General features: G+C 38.9%; 1 protein-coding gene across 2 annotated transcripts in view; it reads right to left on the bottom strand.

The window, feature by feature from the left end:
- LOC126248297 (zinc finger protein 135-like) overlaps positions 1 to 22,158 on the bottom strand; it is a 192,334-nt gene that overhangs the window by 109,770 nt on the left and 60,406 nt on the right. For both annotated transcript variants that reach the window (XM_049949163.1, XM_049949162.1), the window contains exon 5: positions 13,651 to 13,706. In XM_049949163.1, the coding sequence (XP_049805120.1) occupies positions 13,651 to 13,706 (56 nt within the window). The remainder of the gene's footprint in view (positions 1 to 13,650; positions 13,707 to 22,158) is intronic.

The raw sequence follows: 22,158 nt of genomic DNA, 5'->3' as shown, positions 1-22,158 counted from the left end.
TCCCAATTCCTGAAATCCATTGCCCATGGTCTCTGGCCTGCTGAGGAATACCACAGTCCTGGGTCCATGGATAAACCATGAAAATCCGCTGCATTACACCACACATAAAGAGACCCAGCCTGTGGGCAGATCAGTGAGACTAGATCTGACGGGCAGTGCCTGCACATTAGTAGGAACTGAATGGCTTCAGATCAGCAGGCCCAATCCATTACAGATACCCACAGAAACAGCCTGCGGTTTTGGCCCATCATGGAAATCCACTCGTGTGGCCAACTCTTCACGAGCCACAGGCAATGTGTTCATGAAATGAGACAACAGTGATCAATCCATGCAACAAACAACTTTTTCAAATACTCTGAGAATCAATATTAATGAGGATAGGTAGCATCTCAACGTAAAGATGATTGCTCAGCCACAGGCTGGCATGTAGAAAAAACAATCACACTTTCAGAACTAAATTATCAGCCACAGCTTTTGTCAGAAAACATGCACACACACACATTCACACAATCGCTCAGACACAACTCATGCAGTTGACCACCATCTCCGGCTGCTGCATCTACAGTATCTCAGAATCAGGTCCAAACAAACCAATCCTCATGCCTCCCTGCCTCTCATTGGCAGCTACTAGGCTAACAGCAAGAAATGATGACAGCACTGACTGCAAGCAGAGGGGAGTGGTAAGAAGGGGATAAGCAGTAGGAATGAGGGAGTAGGGAAGCGGAGCATGTACTCAGCAGCAACCAGCCAGCGACGGTGCATGACATAGCCAGCGACGGTGCAGTAAACAAACAATTTCATCTACTTAGATAAAAACGAGACTTTTCCAGTGTTTTTTCCAATTTCTCTGATTTCCTTGACATGTTTGAAATTCCCTGATTTCCAGAATCTGTGGCAATCCTGATTATTTAAATTTATACAAGCCAAGGCATTGGTGCCATTCATTCCAAAGAAGTATAAAAGTGTAGTTTAATCTTCTATGCATCACAAAGTGTCTGTAAATCCATGATCAAAGAAACCTGAAATTACAGAATTTTATAATAACACTAAAGGCGGAGCTGACACCTTAGGTTTGAAATGCTCAAACTACTCTTGTTCGCGTAGAACAAGAGGATGGCTGAATGCAGTCTTTGGTGCTATACTTTTAGGTCAGTTCTAACCTAAATTTTAAAAAAAATCAGCCATAGAGAATACGTCACGTCCATTGCAATGAGTCCCGTAAAGCCATATGCTTGCAACAAATTAGAAAATAGCCCAAATTTGGCCAAAGATATATGGGAATTATATGCAAATTAGTTGGCAGAGAAAAAACTTTATCAATGGCTAATGCAGATAAGCCTGGTCATGGTGCTTCTAAAAAAACGAAGGTCAAAAGATAAAAAGAGTTCTCTCATACGTAACAGTTGAAAAAATTTATTTGTAAGCCTCATTCAAAAACAATTATTGATTGTCCTGTGAACCCAAAGGAAATTGATGATTTTGTAGGCACATAATTTCATTTTATGTTCCTATTCTGTTTAAAAAAAAAAAAAAAACAAACAGAAAAACAAAGAATTTAATCAGAAGTTAATTTTTGATTTCATTTTTATGCCATTTTATCCGAGCTATAAAAATAAAAAACCAAAAAGACATGATTTTTGTAAATGACTTAAAATTTCTGTTAAGGCTGATTATTATAACCACAATATATGATTTAAATAATAAATATGTTGCCTTTTATTATGTAAATATATAAATATCCAAGTTATTTACAATAATTACTTATACACATACCTAAACTCTGCTGGCGTAATTCTAGAACCCATATGTGACTGTATATTACCAAGAACAGTATGTGTACTTGATGGTGATAATTACTACTAACACAACCTATGACTGACCCAGAACCTACACCTCGGACAGGGTAACTGATGGCCTAAGTTGCTATAGGCCAGCATTTTTCCAAAATTGATCTTGTAGACACTTTTTCGTAACTCCCCTTACATATGGAGTCTGAATGTTTCACGTTTACCAACATCTCAGTTAGTTCTTGTCATTACAAACTCTTCCCTTCGGTGTTACAAGTGCACCAGCAATTTTTCCATTGATTCCTGTGGACCATCAATCCAAGGAGTTTCAAATTGTGCAAACTATCTGGATGGTATCACAACAACCAAGGAAGAACATTTACAGAATCTACTTCTACTCTCCGAGACCCTAAAATCTAATGGACCCAGAGGTTAAACATTTAGGCCACATTCTAACATAGTAGGCAAAGCTCTAGTTTGTGAAGATTAATAATCCAATCATCAACACCTGTCTGTCAACCTCACATAACTACTGTCTTTTCTTGGAAAGAGTGACTATTACTGCAGTTTTATTGCCAAAGCTTCCCACACATCCAGGCCTCTAAATAATCTTGGGGAAAAAAAGTCTTCACTTTCAACAGACACCCTAATGTCAATGAGCCACTGACAGCTTAAAATAATGCCTCAAAACAGCAACCTGCCTGGGTTACCTATGATTCAGCAAAACATTTCAGTCTAACACCTTGTAACGATTTAATTACATCCAGGTTGTTTCTTCTCCCCTAACGTGTTAATCCCAAAATGGGAAGGTAGAATAATAAATTTCAAATGTTTGCCAAGTATGGGAAAAAGGCGGCAAATGGAAAAAAATTTTGTTATTAATCATTTTGTGATAATCTGTTTCATATTCTTGTCAACTGATAGCTCCTGAACTGCAACCCAATTTTGAGCTTCTGGGAAGGAAGTACTCGGGCGAAGGATGCGAAAGCTGTGGACATGTGGAAGTATCACCTAACAGCAGAATTCACAACTCAATGTAGCCATGCCCTCAACAACAAGAATGCTATAAAATGTATACATCAGGGTGTATACGCAGACAAGGAAAAAAATTCCCGGATTTCCCGGTTAAAAACACACTTTCTCCCGGGTGAAAATACACTTTTTCCGTGTTAAGTTACAGTATACTTTTCCTCGAAACTGTAAAACTTATCAATCCTTTGAATGGTAATGGTTTTATACACCGGCGTAGAATTTCTCAGCCGTTTAGAAAACGAAACTCATAAGGCCATGTACACAGCATATTTTCGTATTACGAAAGTATAAATTCGAATTCCACCAAACACCACATGTTACTTTCCGAAGCATTGAAATCGAGATTGTGATGCGCATTTGTACCTAGTCATAGCTCATGTCACGTGATTTCGCCAGCGGATATTCAGAGCTTAGGACACGTGCTGTAGTCAGCTAATAGCATTATCACTGATTGATAAGTGGCACATACACACAAATAGGAAAAGTTAATGGTGTAAATTAATATACATGGTGTTGCTACAAGAAAAGCAAAGCTTTCACATATAATAATTGTCTCGACGATTAATAAGCTGCAAGAGAAGCTAAACTTTCACGTATAATGTTGATCTTTTTGCGCATGTTAAACTTTAAGATACATCACACAGATGTGCCAGTAAAATTTTTAATACCGACATAAATGTCTGATCTTCTGGGCTCGAATTTTTTGCTAAATGGTCTTCCTCAAATAGTTGATTTTTCAAGAGTCAAACACTCTGTAATTTAAGAAATTCATCGCACATTCTCGCACTTAGTTCATCTTGCGTAAAAGGAAATTTACTTTGAAAGTAATGCTCTTCAATCAATCATTCGCAATATTTTCCCGCGACCTGTTACAAAGAGATTCGTTTCAGCAGTTGCCAGAGACCGCCAGATAACAGATGTCACTGCGCTTGCGTAGCTACGATGACGCAGGAAGCCCGTATGTTCGTATGTGTAAAACATTAAAAGATCTTACATAAAGAAACAAGACATCAGAGGAATTTCTTGAACCATACTAAAATGCATAATTCGGCTTAAAGTGCACATTCGTATGTCCAGATTCGGTGTAAATTTTCTTGGAGTACCACTACTGTATTATCTCATTTTTGGTTCTTTATTACGGCATAATGCCAAACGTGCTAGAAGATGAAAGTATGCTCTTTTGAAATGCAGTGAACAGTTGAAACTAGCCAATAGTGTGGAATTAAACACTTTGTTTCAAATAAATTGACTGCCTCCGCAGAAAAGATTAATAAAGCCATATTTCTTTAGCAAACCAACAAAAATAATTTCATTGTTCAGCAAGGCGATTAATGCTTGACTGAAATTGCCGCCCGGGGCAGATACCCCGGTTTGCTCCCAGTAAATACGGCAGCTTGTGGTCGCCAGTAAAATTTTTCCGGGTAGCATCTTGCTGCCTAATTATACAGCTAACAGCCATACTTTTGTGGCCAGAAGCGGGAGAAGGCACATGCGCAACTCAACTGCGCATGCGCATGGGCCCGCTCGCAACTGCTCACACGAATCTAATGTAAACAGTTGTGACAACATGCTCATCGGAGGCAATTTGTTGTTATGAAGCATTGCATAGTCTTCCTCAAGCCTTTGACACATTTTGCTACTGGCAGACACTTGTATGAGCACTGTGTTTTGTTGCGTACATGGCGCATTTCCTTCGCAACTTAGGTTTTATTTTGATTTTTTCCTCTCGCTCATGTTTTATTGCTGCAGTATTTTTCTGCAGTAGCGGGATGCAGTAATATCCTTTGTTAGAGTATTATTTCTTACCAGTCAAAATTACAAAAATTTAACTGAAAACTAAAACAAAAAAATATCCCAGAATTCTAAAATATTCCCGTTTTTCCCGGATCTCCCGGTTGTCCCGGGTCATATACACCCTGACACATTAGTTGTAACTTTGTATTCATTCCTGACAGATGTCTTTATATTTCTATGCCAAGCCTGATTCATTACTGCTAAAATTACTAGTATTCATAAACAGTTAGTGTGTCAATATTTTGAGGTGCAGTGACCCCATTGTTCTCTGCAGAATTTATGCAGATATTACATGTTGCCAGTAATTCGTTGTTTCCTTTTACATAGTGAGAGTATATGCACGGTACTGTGATTACCAATTTTTATTACTAATTACTGGGTGGAATTATGACATTGATGTATTCTTAGTTTTACAATGGAGCACTCTTTGGAACTGCATCGCACCACGAGTGATGGAACTTGGTTGTCAGAGCAAGTTGAACATTTCAGTACAGTCAGTTGCATGTTTTAGGGTCTCAGTCATGATTTTCATGTTGGAACATTAATAGTTTCAGGGGACTAACTTTATGCCACTAACAGAGCTGGTCACCTGAGATAAAAATTAAAAATTTATGATTTACCAAAGAAGTACTTCCAATTAAAGTCAGTCTTTCCATATAACGACAGGGTTATCACAATCTGATGCCTTGAAACATGGTATGGGAGTTTTCGTGTTGCAAAAACCTACTGATAACTCAGAGGAGTGAACTGATTACGTCTCACAGACATCAACTCCTACACTCAGGAGCCATAGTGTTTTCACACTGATAAGGCCACCTCTTAAAACCTTAATGGGTACTGGTTGACATTAAAGGATGAGGCTCTCAAGAAACAGCAGCAGAACCAATTCTTTGATCACTCACTTCCTATGTTCAACATATGTGGCCGGAGCATGCTCTCTCACAAATTTCTCCAGTGCTCAGCATTTATTTCAGCATCCACCAACAGTTAAAGTATGTGTGGCTTAACCAGAACAACAGAAACCAAGACCGCAGAGTGGTCATTTAGATGACCTGGATGAAAACTCAGCTTGACATTACACTTACTGGCCAGGAATAACGGGCAGTGTTGAGCAGATGGTTTACATGCACAGCTCACAAGGTGGCATTACACCTCGATCAACGTCATAGCACCCATGACAGTGTGTCCACAATGGCTATGCCAACACATTCATCAGCAACATCTGTCAGGTGACTGCATGCACACTCTAGAATTTCCATATGTGGGGAGCACCACACCCACAATAATACAGGCTACACTCAAATCTACTAAAAATGTTTTACCCAGTACAAGTACCATACAAATCATATCTCCAAGCATGGTTCTCAGTTTTATTTGGACTAATTTCAATAGTTTTGCCTTCAAAAAGGAATCTGAAATACCTAAACACCTCCATCCTATTGTGCTGCAAATAGAGATGCAGAATGATTTGTTCATATGTTCAAAAGTCAAAATAAGATGCCCTCTGTAGAGACAAAGTATGCATCTTGTGCACAATGCACCAGAACAGTTTATATGAAGTACTAGTTCAATAAACAAATAGTCCAAACACAGCCATCATTGGAGAAACTGCCAGAGGGCAGTTGATTAACATTAAGAAGGCAAACACATGAATCTGCTGGAGATCACTGCCCTGGTCTTAGTGGGACGGTACCAATTGCAAATGAATGTGTGGTTTTCTGAATGACATAGCAAGTTTTAAGGTCTGTCAGTATACTGAAGAGCACGTTTCATACCCAACAACATCGCAAGGAACACCTACAGGCTGCTTTAAAAGCTCATTACAAACATTCACAGCACACCACATAAATCAGTGGTGGTGCAACACAAAGGCATGTCCAATTACTTTAATTTTATTTTTTAATGAATATGCCAAACTACGCGAAATACAAAATATGACCGTTTTCTTTCAAATCTCAACATTATAGATTAGATTATATTAACAAAGAACAAAAGTCATAACACTGACAAAATGTAAAATCTGATTCAGGTATCTACTAAAAATATAGAGTGCACTACAGAATTAACCTTTTACTCTACAACTTGGTCAGTTTATGTTCACAAAATCACTGTATTTATTCAAAATAGTCTCCCTCTGACAAAACACAGCTGAAATCGTTTTAAAAGTGTTTTCAAACAGTAACTGTAGTCCTCTTTTGGACTAGCATTTCGTACTGCAGTACACTTTTCTTGGATGTCTTTAATTGCATCACACTGTGTCCTTTAATTGCTAAACTCAATTTGAGCAACAATCAGAAGTCAGTCAGGGCCACATCTGGTGAATACAGTGGGTGATCCTAGACTGTGATCTATTTGCTGGCCAAAAAACTTGCGCACAACCTTCGCTTTGTGGGCTGGGATGTCTTCATGGAGGAGTAACCAGTAACCTGCCTCTCAGTATTCGGGTCAAGATTGACGAATTCTCACCAACAAACACTGGACTCAAACTTTATGATGCTTCACTGCTCACTGCCATTTTCTGACAAGTGTCAGACATGTATTGTTACTAGTGGCCAGGATGCCTGCTGCGGCAGTGCTAGTGCTTTGACTTTCTACACAGCACTTTTTGAAACTTAAGGATCGTAAGGCTACAACTCACCATGAGATAGCATTGCAGTTTGGAATTTCACATAAGCAGCCCTAACAGAACTGTTACACACCGTGTATTTTGATGCTTTCTTATAAGATTTTGTGTAGCATAGCTGCTGTAAAGGATTTTAAGTTATATAAGTTAGAAACAGATGAATAACAATCTAGATAAAGATTTAGTGATAGAATCCATTTCGAAGTACTCTCTCTCTCAGCTCCTGGAGCCTTTTTCTCAACTGTCAAAATGACTCTGTTTTCCATAAGCAGCAAAGAATTTACACGATTGAAAAACATTCAATTCGAGAAAAGTGCAAATAATAGTAAAACTAATCATGCTTTTTTTACCACATTTCATTGAATTTACCTCAAAGTTTATTCACACTTTAACTATCATTCAGTACATTCCCCCAAAACACTGTACAGTGTACATAAAAATGGCAGGTATGTAACATTTTTAAAATACAAATTATTTCTTGCCTATATAAATACTGCGTGCAAGTCATCAGTAAACCAGCTGTCATCATAATTACAATTATCACCACTTTCTAAATTAATAATAATATAATTTACTCTGGCTTCAGTTATGGCATGCCCAATTACTTTTTGATGTTTCCATCCACTGCAGTCATGTCAAATTAGTTTCAAAACTTGAAACAACTGGGACTAATGAGGATATATGCTTTTTCCTTACCGAAAAATGTTATAATAAAAAATGATGACATATATTCTTTAAATGTTATGCAAATATCTGCTAGAATATTTCTTCCTCTGACAAAACTTTTAGCTTTGTCCATACCAGCTGAATTGGACTTAAGTTATAGGTGTGTGGCAAACATTACAGAAGAGTATAACCACAGGCTTCAAGTATTTTATCAACTTTAAATATTTTATCATTCAGCTGTGCCATAATGAAGTAAAAAAACACCATTTTCCTCACCAGCATCCATGTTGTTTTTTGGCAACCACTAGATCACTTCACTTTTATTAAAGCCTGTAATTGGTCATTTGTTGCACTTCTTACTGTCTGAAGCACTGTCCCCAACAATAATAGCTTCAGGTTGCAAATTTGGAAAAACAGTGAAACCCCATTTTTATATTCCTGCATTTTACATTTTCCCATTTTTTATGTTCATATTTGTTGGTCCCTATGGTACACTGTAAATACAATGCTTTCTCGTCATTAACGATTCTATGTTACAACATTTCCTACATTTTTAGTTTTCTTTGATGTTATCACAACCTTTAACATTGGTTTTCATACATACATCTGCAAAAAGTACATCATATTCCTGCTCAGTCAGCCTTCGAACGCACAGTTCCTGCTCATGCAATGTAGTGTTAACACAGTAAGCAAGACTTTCATTGTCAGCGTGTTGGCTCATAGCTGCCTTATTATAGATTCAAAGTGTTTGGAAGGGTGGGAAAGGATGCTGACTTGGTGTCTTAATGATAATCACGATCTGATGATACTGACTGTAGTAGCAACCTTCCTTCTGCTCACTGCCTTGCATTACAAAAGCTTTAATTTAATTTCGCAGTTATTTACACAAATAAACACCATTTTTTAAGAAGGCTGTCTCTATAATTTGCTTTCACGAATTGCTGTTACTTCCACGTGAAATACACCAATCTGTACTATGTGTGCAGTCTTAGGCTGGTATTACCTAACGGCAGATGTAAACATTTCTCCTCAAGATGCTCCATAACATGATAGCGTGACTACAATATGATATCATCTCAGATACTGATAACCTGCCAGTGCAAATGGAATACATTCAAACTATGTTCCTGGAAAATGGATATTCATCTCAGCAGATATGGAGTAATACAGTCGTATAAACAGTAGAACAAGGAAGATGATGAGGCCTCCAAGACAGTTCACCTGCCATATATTGGAAATATTTCTGCAAAAAACAAAAGGCTAATTTCATATTTTGAACAACATAAAGAGAATGACAGTAAGAGTAATGTCTTCATTGAAACGTTGCGACTAGAAGAGAATGCCACTCTGCTGATAATCCGTGAAGATTTCAAAGCTGAAATACGCCGAGAAAGCCTGCAATCGCATTTCCATTTTTCACTAGTTGGTTGTAACATTTTCCTATCCTGTTTTGACCATCAACACCAATTTACTTTCACTTTCTTGTAAACTTCATATATTTGATGGTTTATATCTCATGATGTCACGGGGGAAAAATTGCCTGAATTTTACATGTTTGTGACTGTAATCAGTCTGTTGATCTCAATAAAAATTTGTTGTCATTCATGTGCAAGCAATGACCTTTGCATGTGCAAAGTATTGCAACTGATCAGCTGAAATCACTTTCTGGACTGCCTATTTAACTTTAACAATAACACTGGATTACTTCAACAGAAAACTGTTCACTGGAGAAATATGACAGACCTGTAAGACAGTGTCAAAGTTGTGAACCAAGCTATGTCAGTACCACAGATGAAATTTAAATATACCCCATGTGATTTACACTGTATATATTGGCAGTATTTTAATGAACTAATATAAAAACATACATTACAGTTGTTCACTGTAACAGTAAATATTTAATTCAAGAAACAAAAAGAAAATTTTAATGAGTTGTAAATATAAAAATGAATGAAACATCATTGGATACAATTGACTCAGAGGGAGGAAGTCATACATTTTGAAAACAATAGTTTTGAAAACAAGGGAGATTATTACTCCCAGTGTGCCTGTGGGACCATACTGACCCCAGTGATACTAGGAAGGTTAGAGACAATAATTACTAAAATATGGAAAATTTCTTAATACACAAACTGCTGGTAACAGGAATGTAAGGGGAGATGCATTAACTTGGAAATGAAGTCTAATGCTTACGGACATGAATACCAAAAGAAAATTTCAATTAGTAAAGCTTATTATGTGAAATGATTACAAAAACAATTAAACTGAAAATTTAAGACCCAATTAGTACGTTAATTTCACATGTCACAAGTTTAGTGCTGAAGTACTGAATTTAAGTAATCGTCCACATCATGGACATTGCAAGGAATAACTGTATTTTTCAAAACTATGTTAATGGGAAACAACCTGAAGGTTGGTTTGAACAGCAAAGTGCTTTACTAGGTTTGATCCTACTGGAGGTGGTATGCCCCTACCTTACTCAGACTTTGAACTGACTTACCAAGGCAATTATATGGGTACCTACAGTTAAATGTGGTACAGAGCCCTTTGATTTTTTGCTGACTTAACTTCACTTTAGCTGCATTGTCCATTCACTCTCCAATATTCTAAAGACACATTTCTCAATAACAAAAGCACCAAATTTACTACAGATTTTGTTTAACTTGATAATGTCACAAATTTAACTGCAGAGTAAGTAAGGCCAATTTTTTTTTTTTTTTTAACTTGAGATTCCTTCCCAATGTTTATAATAAAAATTATCACTATCTTGACATAGTCCTAAGTAAATGTATTGCTTCCTATAAGGATAGATAGTGACCTCTTTCTACATATTTTTACTTTGAAGATAATAAAATTATAATTACATACAAGATTTAGAATTTCTGATGTCAGTTATGATAAGTAATTATAAAGTGTACTGTCTTACCCTCATACCCATCCAGCCTATTAAACTAAGTACAGGAATCTATAAAGGAACAAGCTTCCTTAAGAAAAATACACATAATAGCAGTAAGGTTTCCTTTTCATAAACTATGTTCAACAGATAAAGATTTCCTTGTCATGTCCAAACGAGCTACAATGCTGCTGAATTACAAAACAAGTGCTGAGGTAAACTGTTCTCATTATGAAATATTTTTCAGTAAATCTCAGATGCAAATTCAGCCTTCAATGTGATGTGATGAATGACAAATACAGATACAGTTCTATATTTGAACATAACTATTTTGCCCACCAAGTGATTCACATACACCTATCGCATTAACTTTGAAGCTATACATTAAGGAAGGAAGGGGGGTGAAAAAAATATTGAACATGAAAATATATGGGCAGAAGGCACTTCCACAATTTCATAAATTTTAGGCAATAAACCAATAAACAGCAGGTTAAAAGCAATTCTTCAAGATTCACGATTTGTGACCCCCCCCCCCCCCTCCCCACACACACACCTCTTTTTTGTTTGCTAAGGATGATTCTGAGCAATGAGGACAAACAGTGGGCAAAAATCCCTAAGAGGATAAGGAGAAAGTAGCATCTAATGAACATATGTCCACAAATGCATATTTCTATGCTGGATGCCATTTTACCTACATCCTAAAGCTCCCTGTACAACATGTTCAAGACACCGTCATTTTAATGCAAGAGGGTGGTGGTACTGTTGTCCAGGATGGCAGTGTTACACAGCACATTCTTTGCACAGGATAGCAGTGTTACTCAGCACTCTCCTACAGAATGAATTGGCAACAGCAAACATGACAACATAGCCTTTGGATAAAGACACACAAATTACAAGTGGACAGCTGAACAAAAGAAGTATACTCGTTGATTGCAACTGCACCAGAAACTGTCTCTCATATGTGTAGGCAGGTAAATAACTGCCAGCCACATTTTGGGATAAGTCATCTTTCCACAAGTTGTAACTGCATTTCCTACAAGGACACATTATTTCCCTTGTTGGAACAAGTGCCTTTCATAGTATGAATGGTCATGTGGCTGCTACTCGTCAGCACTTTAGCCCATTGCAGATTACAGGATGGAGGTACACTGATGTCTCCCCAGTCCGTGAACTGTGCAAGTTGTCCACTTACCTCAGCCACCTTGTCACCAGAATTGAGCCCACGAGACCTGCGGCACGTACCAAAGGTGTTGTGTACATGGAGCCAACTCGAGATGTGTAAAATGGTGGAAAATGCATTTGTGATGCTTGTGACACTATTTTGATGCAGGTTGGTGAATCTGAATGAGTGTTGCAGTCTGTGTTGTGACTTGTGCATAGATGCAATGCGGTCCAGGGTGGCCGCAAGCAACGTTGGTAGCACGTTGTCCACTAGAATGTAGTGCGTGAAATGTTTCGTGATACATATCAAATAGCCTCTAGCATAAAAGCCACACATTCCAGAACAAACTTTCATTAAACTTTATTTGCTCCTTATCCTCTCAGGGATGCAATTTATCACAGTCATCCTGTTTACATACTGAGTGACCATCATGAGAGTCATCTGGTGCCTTTTCTCTGGCATTTCTGAAGCTATTTCCAGGTCTGTTTTTGTGGTATATAGGCGATGTCAGCCAAAATAGAAACTGCACATGTGGTGTTTTATGCGAGGCCCAGTGTTGGTGGGAAATGCTATTTTATCTCTCATTATAAAGAAAATGTTGTCTAAATTACAGCTCTCCAGTTTTACAGCAATCTCACGTTATTTTGACATAGTATTCTATTCAGGGATATTTATTAATGGTAACATGAAAAATAATCAATTTTTTCAGCAGTAATTGAAAATGTTGCGCCACACTGTCTTTTTAGTACCCTCACACCACTGTGGTGCACTGCATCGCCTGTTGAGTCCCATCAAACTGCTGTGCCATGAAACTGTGAAATCAGTGTAGAGTTGCATTATTTCTTATTTTTTGCTGTCATGTCAATAAATATCCATTAACTGCATATCACACTGAATCCTCCCAGATAACTGAGCATTTTAAAGTGTCACTTCCTGGATACAGGCAGGCAAGCCTGCTCTTGATTGAATCCACCATGCACATCAACAATGAGATCTTGAGAGCTGGTGAGCTAACCAGCCAGGATATGGTTTTTAGGTGGTTTTCCACATCCAACTAGGTAAACATTGGGCAGGTCCCCACATCCTGTTTCAGATGCATGCTACACAAACATTTAGAAAAATATTATAAGGCTTCAACATGAGATTACTTTGCATGCTGGCAGACGGAGTACATGAATCCCATCCCAGGGGCAGTAGTGGTGTCAAGAAGGGCATCCAGCCACCAACTACCAGTAACATTTCCAAAACAATGCTGACCCCACACGAGAATGGGAAAAGGCAAAACAAGTAGAAGAAGAAGAAGAAGAAGAAGAAGAAGAAGAAGAACTGCATATCACATTGAGTTTGCTCTGTCAACTTGGCACACAAATTTACAATTTAGACAACATTTTGCCTATAATGAGAATCACAATAATTTTTTTCTGCTGACAGTGGACATCACAGCAAATACCTCATGTCTGAACTGATTGCACATACACATCACAAAAACAGAACTGAAAACATCTTCAGAAAGACCATATAATAGGCATCTGATAACTCTTGGAATGGACACACAGTGTGTACACAAACATCAAATTAAGTCTATCTTTTCAAAAAAATTACTATGATGTATGTAAACAGCTGAATTCAAAATAAAGAGAAAAAGAAAGGGGGAAAATCAGTTCTACTATTGACAGAGTCAGGGAGCACCTACCTTTTCAGAACCCTTGAACTGCTGTTGTTGACAGTCTTCTCACTCTCTGCATTTCCCTGTAATATGCATTGCTATGTCTCAATAAAGATAATAATGGGAACATAATAAGTAACTTAAATGAAAAGCAATACTGTTATGGTACTAAATAGCATACACACGAAGAAATGAAAAAGACTGTACCAGTCTTCTGCAACTAGGTAGGAACACTTCTATACCTCATAAAAAGCCACGTAAAAAAAGAGAACATATCCAGAACAAACAAAAAGGAAAATTATAGCAAAGTTGTTTGCAATCCAAAGGTTGTTTGAGTATCATAGTAGTTTATTAGATATGCTCCCTATTGCTGCAATACCATCCAGCCAGTTTAAAGTGGTCTACACTTTTATACTGGATATGAACTACAGTACAACTTGAGATTTTTGCATATACAAAGCATCACATTACAGCAACCAAGTGTCTAAATGGTACCAGATTTTCATTTGCATTTAAAGTTATAGTAAAAATTTACAGCTATGAACACTGTATAGTACATGGTACAGGCGTCAGCACTTTGTTAGTAGTAGTTTGCTTTCCTGCTCCTTTCTGGTATGGAGAAAGAGAAAAATGACTGCCTGTATGAACCTTCTCTCTTTTATCTAGACCGTATGCAAAATGAATAGCCTATAGTGAAATCAGCACAATCCTCAACAATCTAAGTGAAATACTGGTTCTCTAGCTTTAAGCTAGAGAAATAAAACCTTTGAGCCAATGATTCTCATTTAAATCACTCTAGCAGCTCCATAATACAATACTGACTAAACTGTCCAGTTGAAATTACAGGAAGATTCCTTTCATAACCCCAATGGATGTGCAGATGGATGATACACATGTCTCAATAAGTATAACATCACACACATTCAGTGAAAGTGCCTGCAGCAGGAACAAGAAATATACTGCAGGTATATCATACGAGCTTATGAAGTGAAACAAATATAAGGTCACCCTGTGGCAGACTCTCTGCCTTAGCTGCTGTTATCCAACTAGCCTCCACAAGTGGTATCTGCAGCACCGACTGTCTACTGTATGTTTAACACTACGGATCATGAACTTGTGGTTCCCATTATGATAACAAACTCTGTGTTATCCAGCTAAGTAATGCTTGGACTTTACACTCTTGCTTTGGAATGATTTCGGAATGATTTCTGAATGATTTCTTGCATTTATCGAGACCATGAACATCCCTATCCCACTTTCTTAGCATACATTATCTTTTCCCATAAAATTCTCATGAGTTGTTGAAGGTCTCATGTTGTACAATGATCTACCAAAGTTACAGAGACTATTGCAAGTGGCCTTTATCATATTACATAATATTTCATTAGATGCCATGAAGAAGACTACTTGCTGAAATTTGTTAGATCATTTTGCAACATGTCACTGTCTACAACTAACTTACTTACACAATCAGGCCCAATGGGCCACGCGCAGCTTTGAGAGATTTCCTCCACTTCAGCCTGTCTTCGGCTAATTTCTGCCATCCTTCCAGCAGTCCCACTCTCTGAAGGTCTTTGGATACACAGTCACTCCATCGAGTTCTAGGTGTTTCTACAGACCTTCTGCCAGTTGGCTTGGTGTTGAGCACAGTTTTCGGACATCAGTTGTCCTGCATTCTAGCAACATGCCCTGCCCACTGGAGTCGTCGTGTCTTCATTATAACCACAATGTTCGGCTCTTTGTAAATATCATACAACTCTGTATTATGACGAATCCTCCATTTTTCACTCTCATTATCGTAAACTGGTTCAAAAATCTTCCGAAGGACTTGCCTTTCAAATATCACCAGTCTGTTCAGATCTCCCTTGGTTGTACTCCAGGTGGCACATCCATATAGTACTACTGACTATAGGAGTGTTTTGTAGATGTTTATTTTGAAATGTCTTGGCAAACTTCTGGTTTTGCGAAGAGCATTAAGGCTGCAGTAACAGTGGTTATCTGCCTGTAGTCTTGCCTGTATTTCCACTTTACTGGATGGTTCATCTCTGAATATTGCGCCCAGATATCTGAACTCCCTGACTTGACAATAAGAACCTTTAGTTGTCTGTAAGGGTGGAAGTGGTTCTAGAGTTTCATTACGTCTACGATGTAGAACCATGTATTCCTTCTTGTCATGATTGATTTTATGTCCAATTTTCCTCGCTGTTGTTTCCAGAATGTCAGCCATTTTCCCTAATTCTTCATGTGACCCAGATAGTAGCACTATATCATCGGCATATCCTAGGTACTTTATGTTCACATCCCCGGTCTGGATGTGTCTACAACCCAGAAGGATTTTATGGAAGTTGACTCTGGCCATTAAAGACTACAAAATTACAAGTTATCCTTGTTTCAGGTCTACAACTGCTAAGCATATAACACACTGGAAACCATCTGTTAAGAGTTCTTTGTATCAGTGGCATATTTGGAAATATACCTCATTACCTTTCATGTAAATTGGTTAAGAAATGAGGTGTTAAACTAGTTTCCATCCCAAATGTGGTCTATATTCTACCGTTTCACATTTCTTGAAAATGGGTGTTGAGACACAGTTATATTCTAATACTGAATATTTAATGCTCACCAATTAGTACATTGGGAATATAAAAAAATTCTTGACAGAGAAAATTAAATATTGATCAGCATTGACATTTGAATGCAATTTTAGGTACATTTTTAACCTAAAAGAGTCAACCCAAAGATAGTATTAACATTTTAGAAATACATAATACGCTACCCCCCCCCCCACCCCCCCATGCATGGACCTTGCCGTTGGTGGGGAGGCTTGCGTGCCTCAGCGATACAGATGGCCGTACCGTAGGTGCAACCACAACGGAGGGGTATCTGTTGAGAGGCCAGACAAACATGTGGTTCCTGAAGAGGGGCAGCAGCCTTTTCAGTAGTTGCAGGGGCAACAGTCTGAATGATTGACTGATCTGGCCTTGTAACATTAACCAAAACGGCCTTGCTGTGCTGGTACTGCGAACGGCTGAAAGCAAGGGGAAACTACAGCCGTAATTTTTCCCGAGGACATGCAGCTCTACTGTATGATTAAATGATGATGGCGTCCTCTTGGGTAAAATATTCCGGAGGTAAAATAGTCCCCCATTCGGATCTCCGGGCGGGGACTACTCAAGAGGACGTCGTTATCAGGAGAAAGAAAACTGGCGTTCTACGGATCGGAGCGTGGAATGTCAGATCACTTAATCGGGCAGGTAGGTTAGAAAATTTAAAAAGGGAAATGGATAGGTTAAAGTTAGATATAGTGGGAATTAGTGAAGTTCGGTGGCAGGAGGAACAAGACTTTTGGTCAGGTGATTACAGGGTTATAAATACAAAATCAAATAGGGGTAATGCAGGAGTAGGTTTAATAATGAATAAAAAAATAGGAGTGCGGGTTAGCTACTACAAACAGCATAGTGAACGCATTATTGTGGCCAAGATAGACACAAAGCCCATGCCTACTACAGTAGTACAAGTTTATATGCCAACTAGCTCTGCAGATGATGAAGAAATAGATGAAATGTATGACGAGATAAAAGAAACTATTCAGGTAGTGAAGGGAGACGAAAATTTAATAGTCATGGGTGACTGGAATTCGTCAGTAGGAAAAGGGAGAGAAGGAAACATAGTAGGTGAATATGGATTGGGGGGAAGGAATGAAAGAGGAAGCCGCCTTGTAGAATTTTGCACAGAGCATAACTTAATCATAGCTAACACTTGGTTCAAGAATCATGAAAGGAGGCTGTATACATGGAAGAAGCCAGGAGATACTGACAGGTTTCAGATAGATTATATAATGGTAAGACAGAGATTTAGGAACCAGGTTTTAAATTGTAAGACATTTCCTGGGGCAGATGTGGATTCTGACCACAATCTGTTGGTTATGAACTGCAGATTGAAACTGAAGAAACTGCAAAAAGGTGGGAATTTAAGGAGATGGGACCTGGATAAACTGAAAGAACCAGAGGTTGTAGAGAGTTTCAGGGAGAGCATAAGGGAACAATTGACAGGAATGGGGGAAAGAAATACAGTAGAAGAAGAATGGGTAGCTCTGAGGGATGAAGTAGTGAAGGCAGCAGACGATCAAGTAGGTAAAAAGACGAGGACTAATAGAAATCCTTGGGTAACAGAAGAAATATTGAATTTAATTGATGAAAGGAGAAAATATAAAAATGCAGTAAATGAAGCAGGCAAAAAGGAATACAAACGTCTCAAAAATGAGATCGACAGGAAGTGCAAAATGGCTAAGCAGGGATGGCTAGAGGACAAATGTAAGGATGTAGAGGCTTGTCTCACAAGGGGTAAGATAGATACTGCCTACAGGAAAATTAAAGAGACCTTTGGAGAGAAGAGAACCACTTGTATGAATATCAAGAGCTCAGATGGAAACCCAGTTCTAAGCAAAGAAGGGAAGGTAGAAAGGTGGAAGGAGTATATAGAGGGTTTATACAAGGGAGATGTACTTGAGGACAATATTATGGAAATGGAAGAGGATGTAGATGAAGACGAAATGGGAGATAAGATACTGCGTGAAGAGTTTGACAGAGCACTGAAAGACCTGAGTCGAAACAAGGCCCCAAGTGGACAACATTCCACTAGAACTACTGATGGCCTCGGGAGAGCCAGTCATGACAAAACTCTACCATCTGGTGAGCACGATGTATGAGACAGGCGAAATACCCTCAGACTTCAAGAAGAATATAATAATTCCAATCCCAAAGAAAACAGGTGTTGACAGATGTGAAAATTACCGAACTATCAGTTTAATAAGTCACAGCTGCAAAATACTAACGCGAATTCTTTACAGACGAATGGAAAAACTGGTAGAAGCTGACCTCGGGGAAGATCAGTTTGGATTCCGTAGGAATGTTGGAACACGTGAGGCAATACTGACCTTACGACTTATCTTGGAAGAAAGATTAAGAAAAGGCAAACCTACGTTTCTAGCATTTGTAGACTTAGAGAAAGCTTTTGACAATGTTGACTGGAATACTCTCTTTCAAATTCTGAAGGTGGCAGGGGTAAAATACAGGGAGCGAAAGGCTATTTACAATTTGTACAGAAACCAGATGGCAGTTATAAGAGTCGAGGGGCATGAAAGGGAAGCAGTGGTTGGGAAAGGAGTGAGACAGGGTTGTAGCCTCTCCCCGATGTTATTCAATCTGTATATTGAGCAAGCAGTAAAGGAAACAAAAGAAAAATTCGGAGTAGGTATTAAAATTCATGGAGAAGAAGTAAAAACTTTGAGGTTCGCCGATGACATTGTAATTCTGTCAGAGACAGCAAAGGACTTGGAAGAGCAGTTGAACGGAATGGACAGTGTATTGAAAGGAGGATATAAGATGAACATCAACAGAAGCAAAACGAGGATAATGGAATGTAGTCAAATTAAGTCGGGTGATGCTGAGGGAATTAGATTAGGAAATGAGACACTTAAAGTAGTAAAGGAGTTTTGCTATTTAGGGAGTAAAATAACCGATGATGGTCGAAGTAGAGAGGATATAAAATGTAGACTGGCAGTGGCAAGGAAAGAGTTTCTCAAGAAGAGAAATTTGTTAACATCGAGTATAGATTTAGGTGTCAGGAAGTCGTTTCTGAAAGTATTTGTATGGAGTGTAGCCATGTATGGAAGTGAGACATGGACGATAACTAGTTTGGACAAGAAGAGAATAGAAGATTTCGAAATGTGGTGCTACAGAAGAATGCTGAAGATAAGGTGGGTAGATCACGTAACTAATGAGGAGGTATTGAATAGGATTGGAGAGAAGAGAAGTTTGTGGCACAACTTGACTAGAAGAAGGGATCGGTTTGTAGGACATGTTTTGAGGCATCAAGGGATCACAAATTTAGCATTGGAGGGCAGCGTGGAGGGTAAAAATCGTAGAGGGAGACCAAGAGATCAATACACTAAGCAGATTCAGAAGGATGTAGGTTGTAGTAGGTACTGGGAGATGAAGAAGCTTGCACAGGATAGAGTAGCATGGAGAGCTGCATCAAACCAGTCTCAGGACTGAAGACCACAACAACAACAACAATACGCTACCTGATAAAAAGTATCCACACACCCCTACGTAATGCAGAATTGACTATTACATGTCACGAGAGGCAGATCAGTCAGTATAAAGGGTGGCTGGGAGTATTTTGTTGTTAGTAGGGAAGCAGTAACAGCAGAATGGGTCGGTCAGGAGAGCTCAGTGACTTCGACCATGAACTAGTCACTGGATTTTGCCCGAGTAACAAATCCATCACGGACATATCAATCATCCAGTAGAGTGCTGGTATTGTGACTCTGAAGTGGAAATCTGAAGGAAAAACCACAGCTAAACCAACACCAGGCAAACCTCATGTACTGACAGATGGAAACCATCAACCATTGCAGAATGTGGTAGTAAAAACTTGGACCAATTCAGCGGAAGCAATTACTCATGACTTCCAAAGTGCTACCAGCAGTCCAGCTAGCACAATGACTTTGCATAGGGAGTTAAAAAGAATTGAGCACAATGGTCAAGCAACTCCCCATAAGCCACATACAAAGGGATCCAGAAAAGTGTAGACACTCTTTGATAGTTAGTATCTTTGGAACAAAATGATGTATCATTGCAATTTTGCCCAGTCGTGTAGTCCACTGTTTTGTCAAGAGATCTTGGTGTGCAGATGACAGTGCAGCAATGACTGAAGTAAGATTGTCTTTTGAGCAACACAAGGCTGTATTGAAGTGGTACTGGAAGTATGAAAACATGATGGAGGTACAATGGCAATGCCGTAATGTGTACAGTACAGCCACCAATACATACGACAATTTATTGTATTCAGGATAAATTTGAAGCCAATGAGGATGAGCATAAGGAAATGTCTTGCTGACCAAAAATATCACCAAGTCCATATTCCAGTGCTGCTGTGTTGCAACATCTTACAGGGGTCACCTCAAAAACCTGTGAAGCAGGGTGCACGTGAAAGTGGGGTAGGCTGATTGCGTATATGATGAATTCTGAAGGCTGCAAAGTGGAAAGTATACATTCCAAGATCGCTGCACGCTATGAATGAGTACAACCCGGATCAAAGGATGGAGTACTGCAAGTGGTTTGGAGACATGTTTCGCGAGGACGATTGGTCTGCAGGGATTGTTATCTGGTCTGACGAGTCGCAATTCAAACTGAACTGTACTGTAAACCACCAAAACTGCGTGTACTGGGCTCCTGAAAATCCTCACGTTCATGTGGACCAACATGTTAATCTACTGGGTGTTAATGTGTGGTGCAGTCTGCCATCATGCGGTTTGAAGGTACCATAACTCGTGAGATGTATCTTCATATGCTGCAGTCATTTAGTTTACCTGCCATCTGAGAGGTGTTCCGACTCACTACCACAGAGATGTCAGAGAATACTCGAATGAAGATCAACCTCGATAATGAACAGTTTGAAGAAGAGCTGTTGAGTGCCCACCTCGGTCTCCAGACCTTACACTTCTTGACTTCTACCGACAGGGGGACCTTGAAAAATGAAGTTTAACAACAGAAGCCAGCTTCACTCAACAAGCTACAAGAAACCATCAAGGCAACCTGTGCAGCTATCACACTGGCAACACCGACAACTGTAGTTCAGTCAACAGTTCAGCAATATCAATGTTGTTTGGTTGCTAATGGGCGTCACTTTAAAAACACAAAATAAATTTCTTCCATGCAAGAATTGTAATGGTAGTTTGTCATTTTGTTCCATTAATATTAACTATCAAAGAGTGGCTTCATTTTTCTGGACCCCTCCATATTTCTGTAGTCAAAATTGTCCTTTCATGGCATGTGAAAACACAGGTGGACCAGGAGCTGGTGACATAACGGCACAGAATTCCACATTTCACTAGACTGCAGAACATGAAATAAAGAATGTGCAATGTCAGATTTTTGCTTTATCGAGAGGAACATGGCCAATGAGATGTGACACTGTCTTACATCACAAGCAGAACATAGGAGGGGCTGTACTGTATGGTGTTGGCGGGTTTTCTTTTTCATAGAGCACCTGTACGAACATAACCTGTTTCACAACATTAGAAAATTGAGAATCTCTTGAAAACACATCATTTTAGCTATGAATTGTTATAATAAAATGACAGAAAACTACATATCAGTACAGAAAGGCTTCCTCTAGTTGATGGTTTTAGTGTTATAACTTGTGCTATGAGAGTACACTTTTTAACTGCTATAGCACAATGATGATTTATTGAAAGCAAGTCTTTTTAATACAATTTGCATATTGAACACCATATAATGACTGATGCTTAGCCGTCAAGCTTTGGGTTGATCTTGCATGCATCCATTTCTCTTGTCTCAAGCCAGGGGGCGTGCACACCACAGCGGCTGTGTGTCTTTGATGTGTGTGTAAGGGGAGTGATGGCAGCAGTTGGGGGACGTGATGGCTTGAAGGAAGTCAGTGACCACATGAATGAGTGTGGTGCAGTCAGTATGGAAACAAGTCAGTTGCGAGGTGGCTGCATGGCCA

Source organism: Schistocerca nitens, chromosome 3 (assembly GCF_023898315.1).
Source record: "Schistocerca nitens isolate TAMUIC-IGC-003100 chromosome 3, iqSchNite1.1, whole genome shotgun sequence".
Classification (NCBI taxonomy): domain Eukaryota; kingdom Metazoa; phylum Arthropoda; class Insecta; order Orthoptera; family Acrididae; genus Schistocerca; species Schistocerca nitens.
This window is presented reverse-complemented; position numbering and strand designations above follow the sequence as displayed.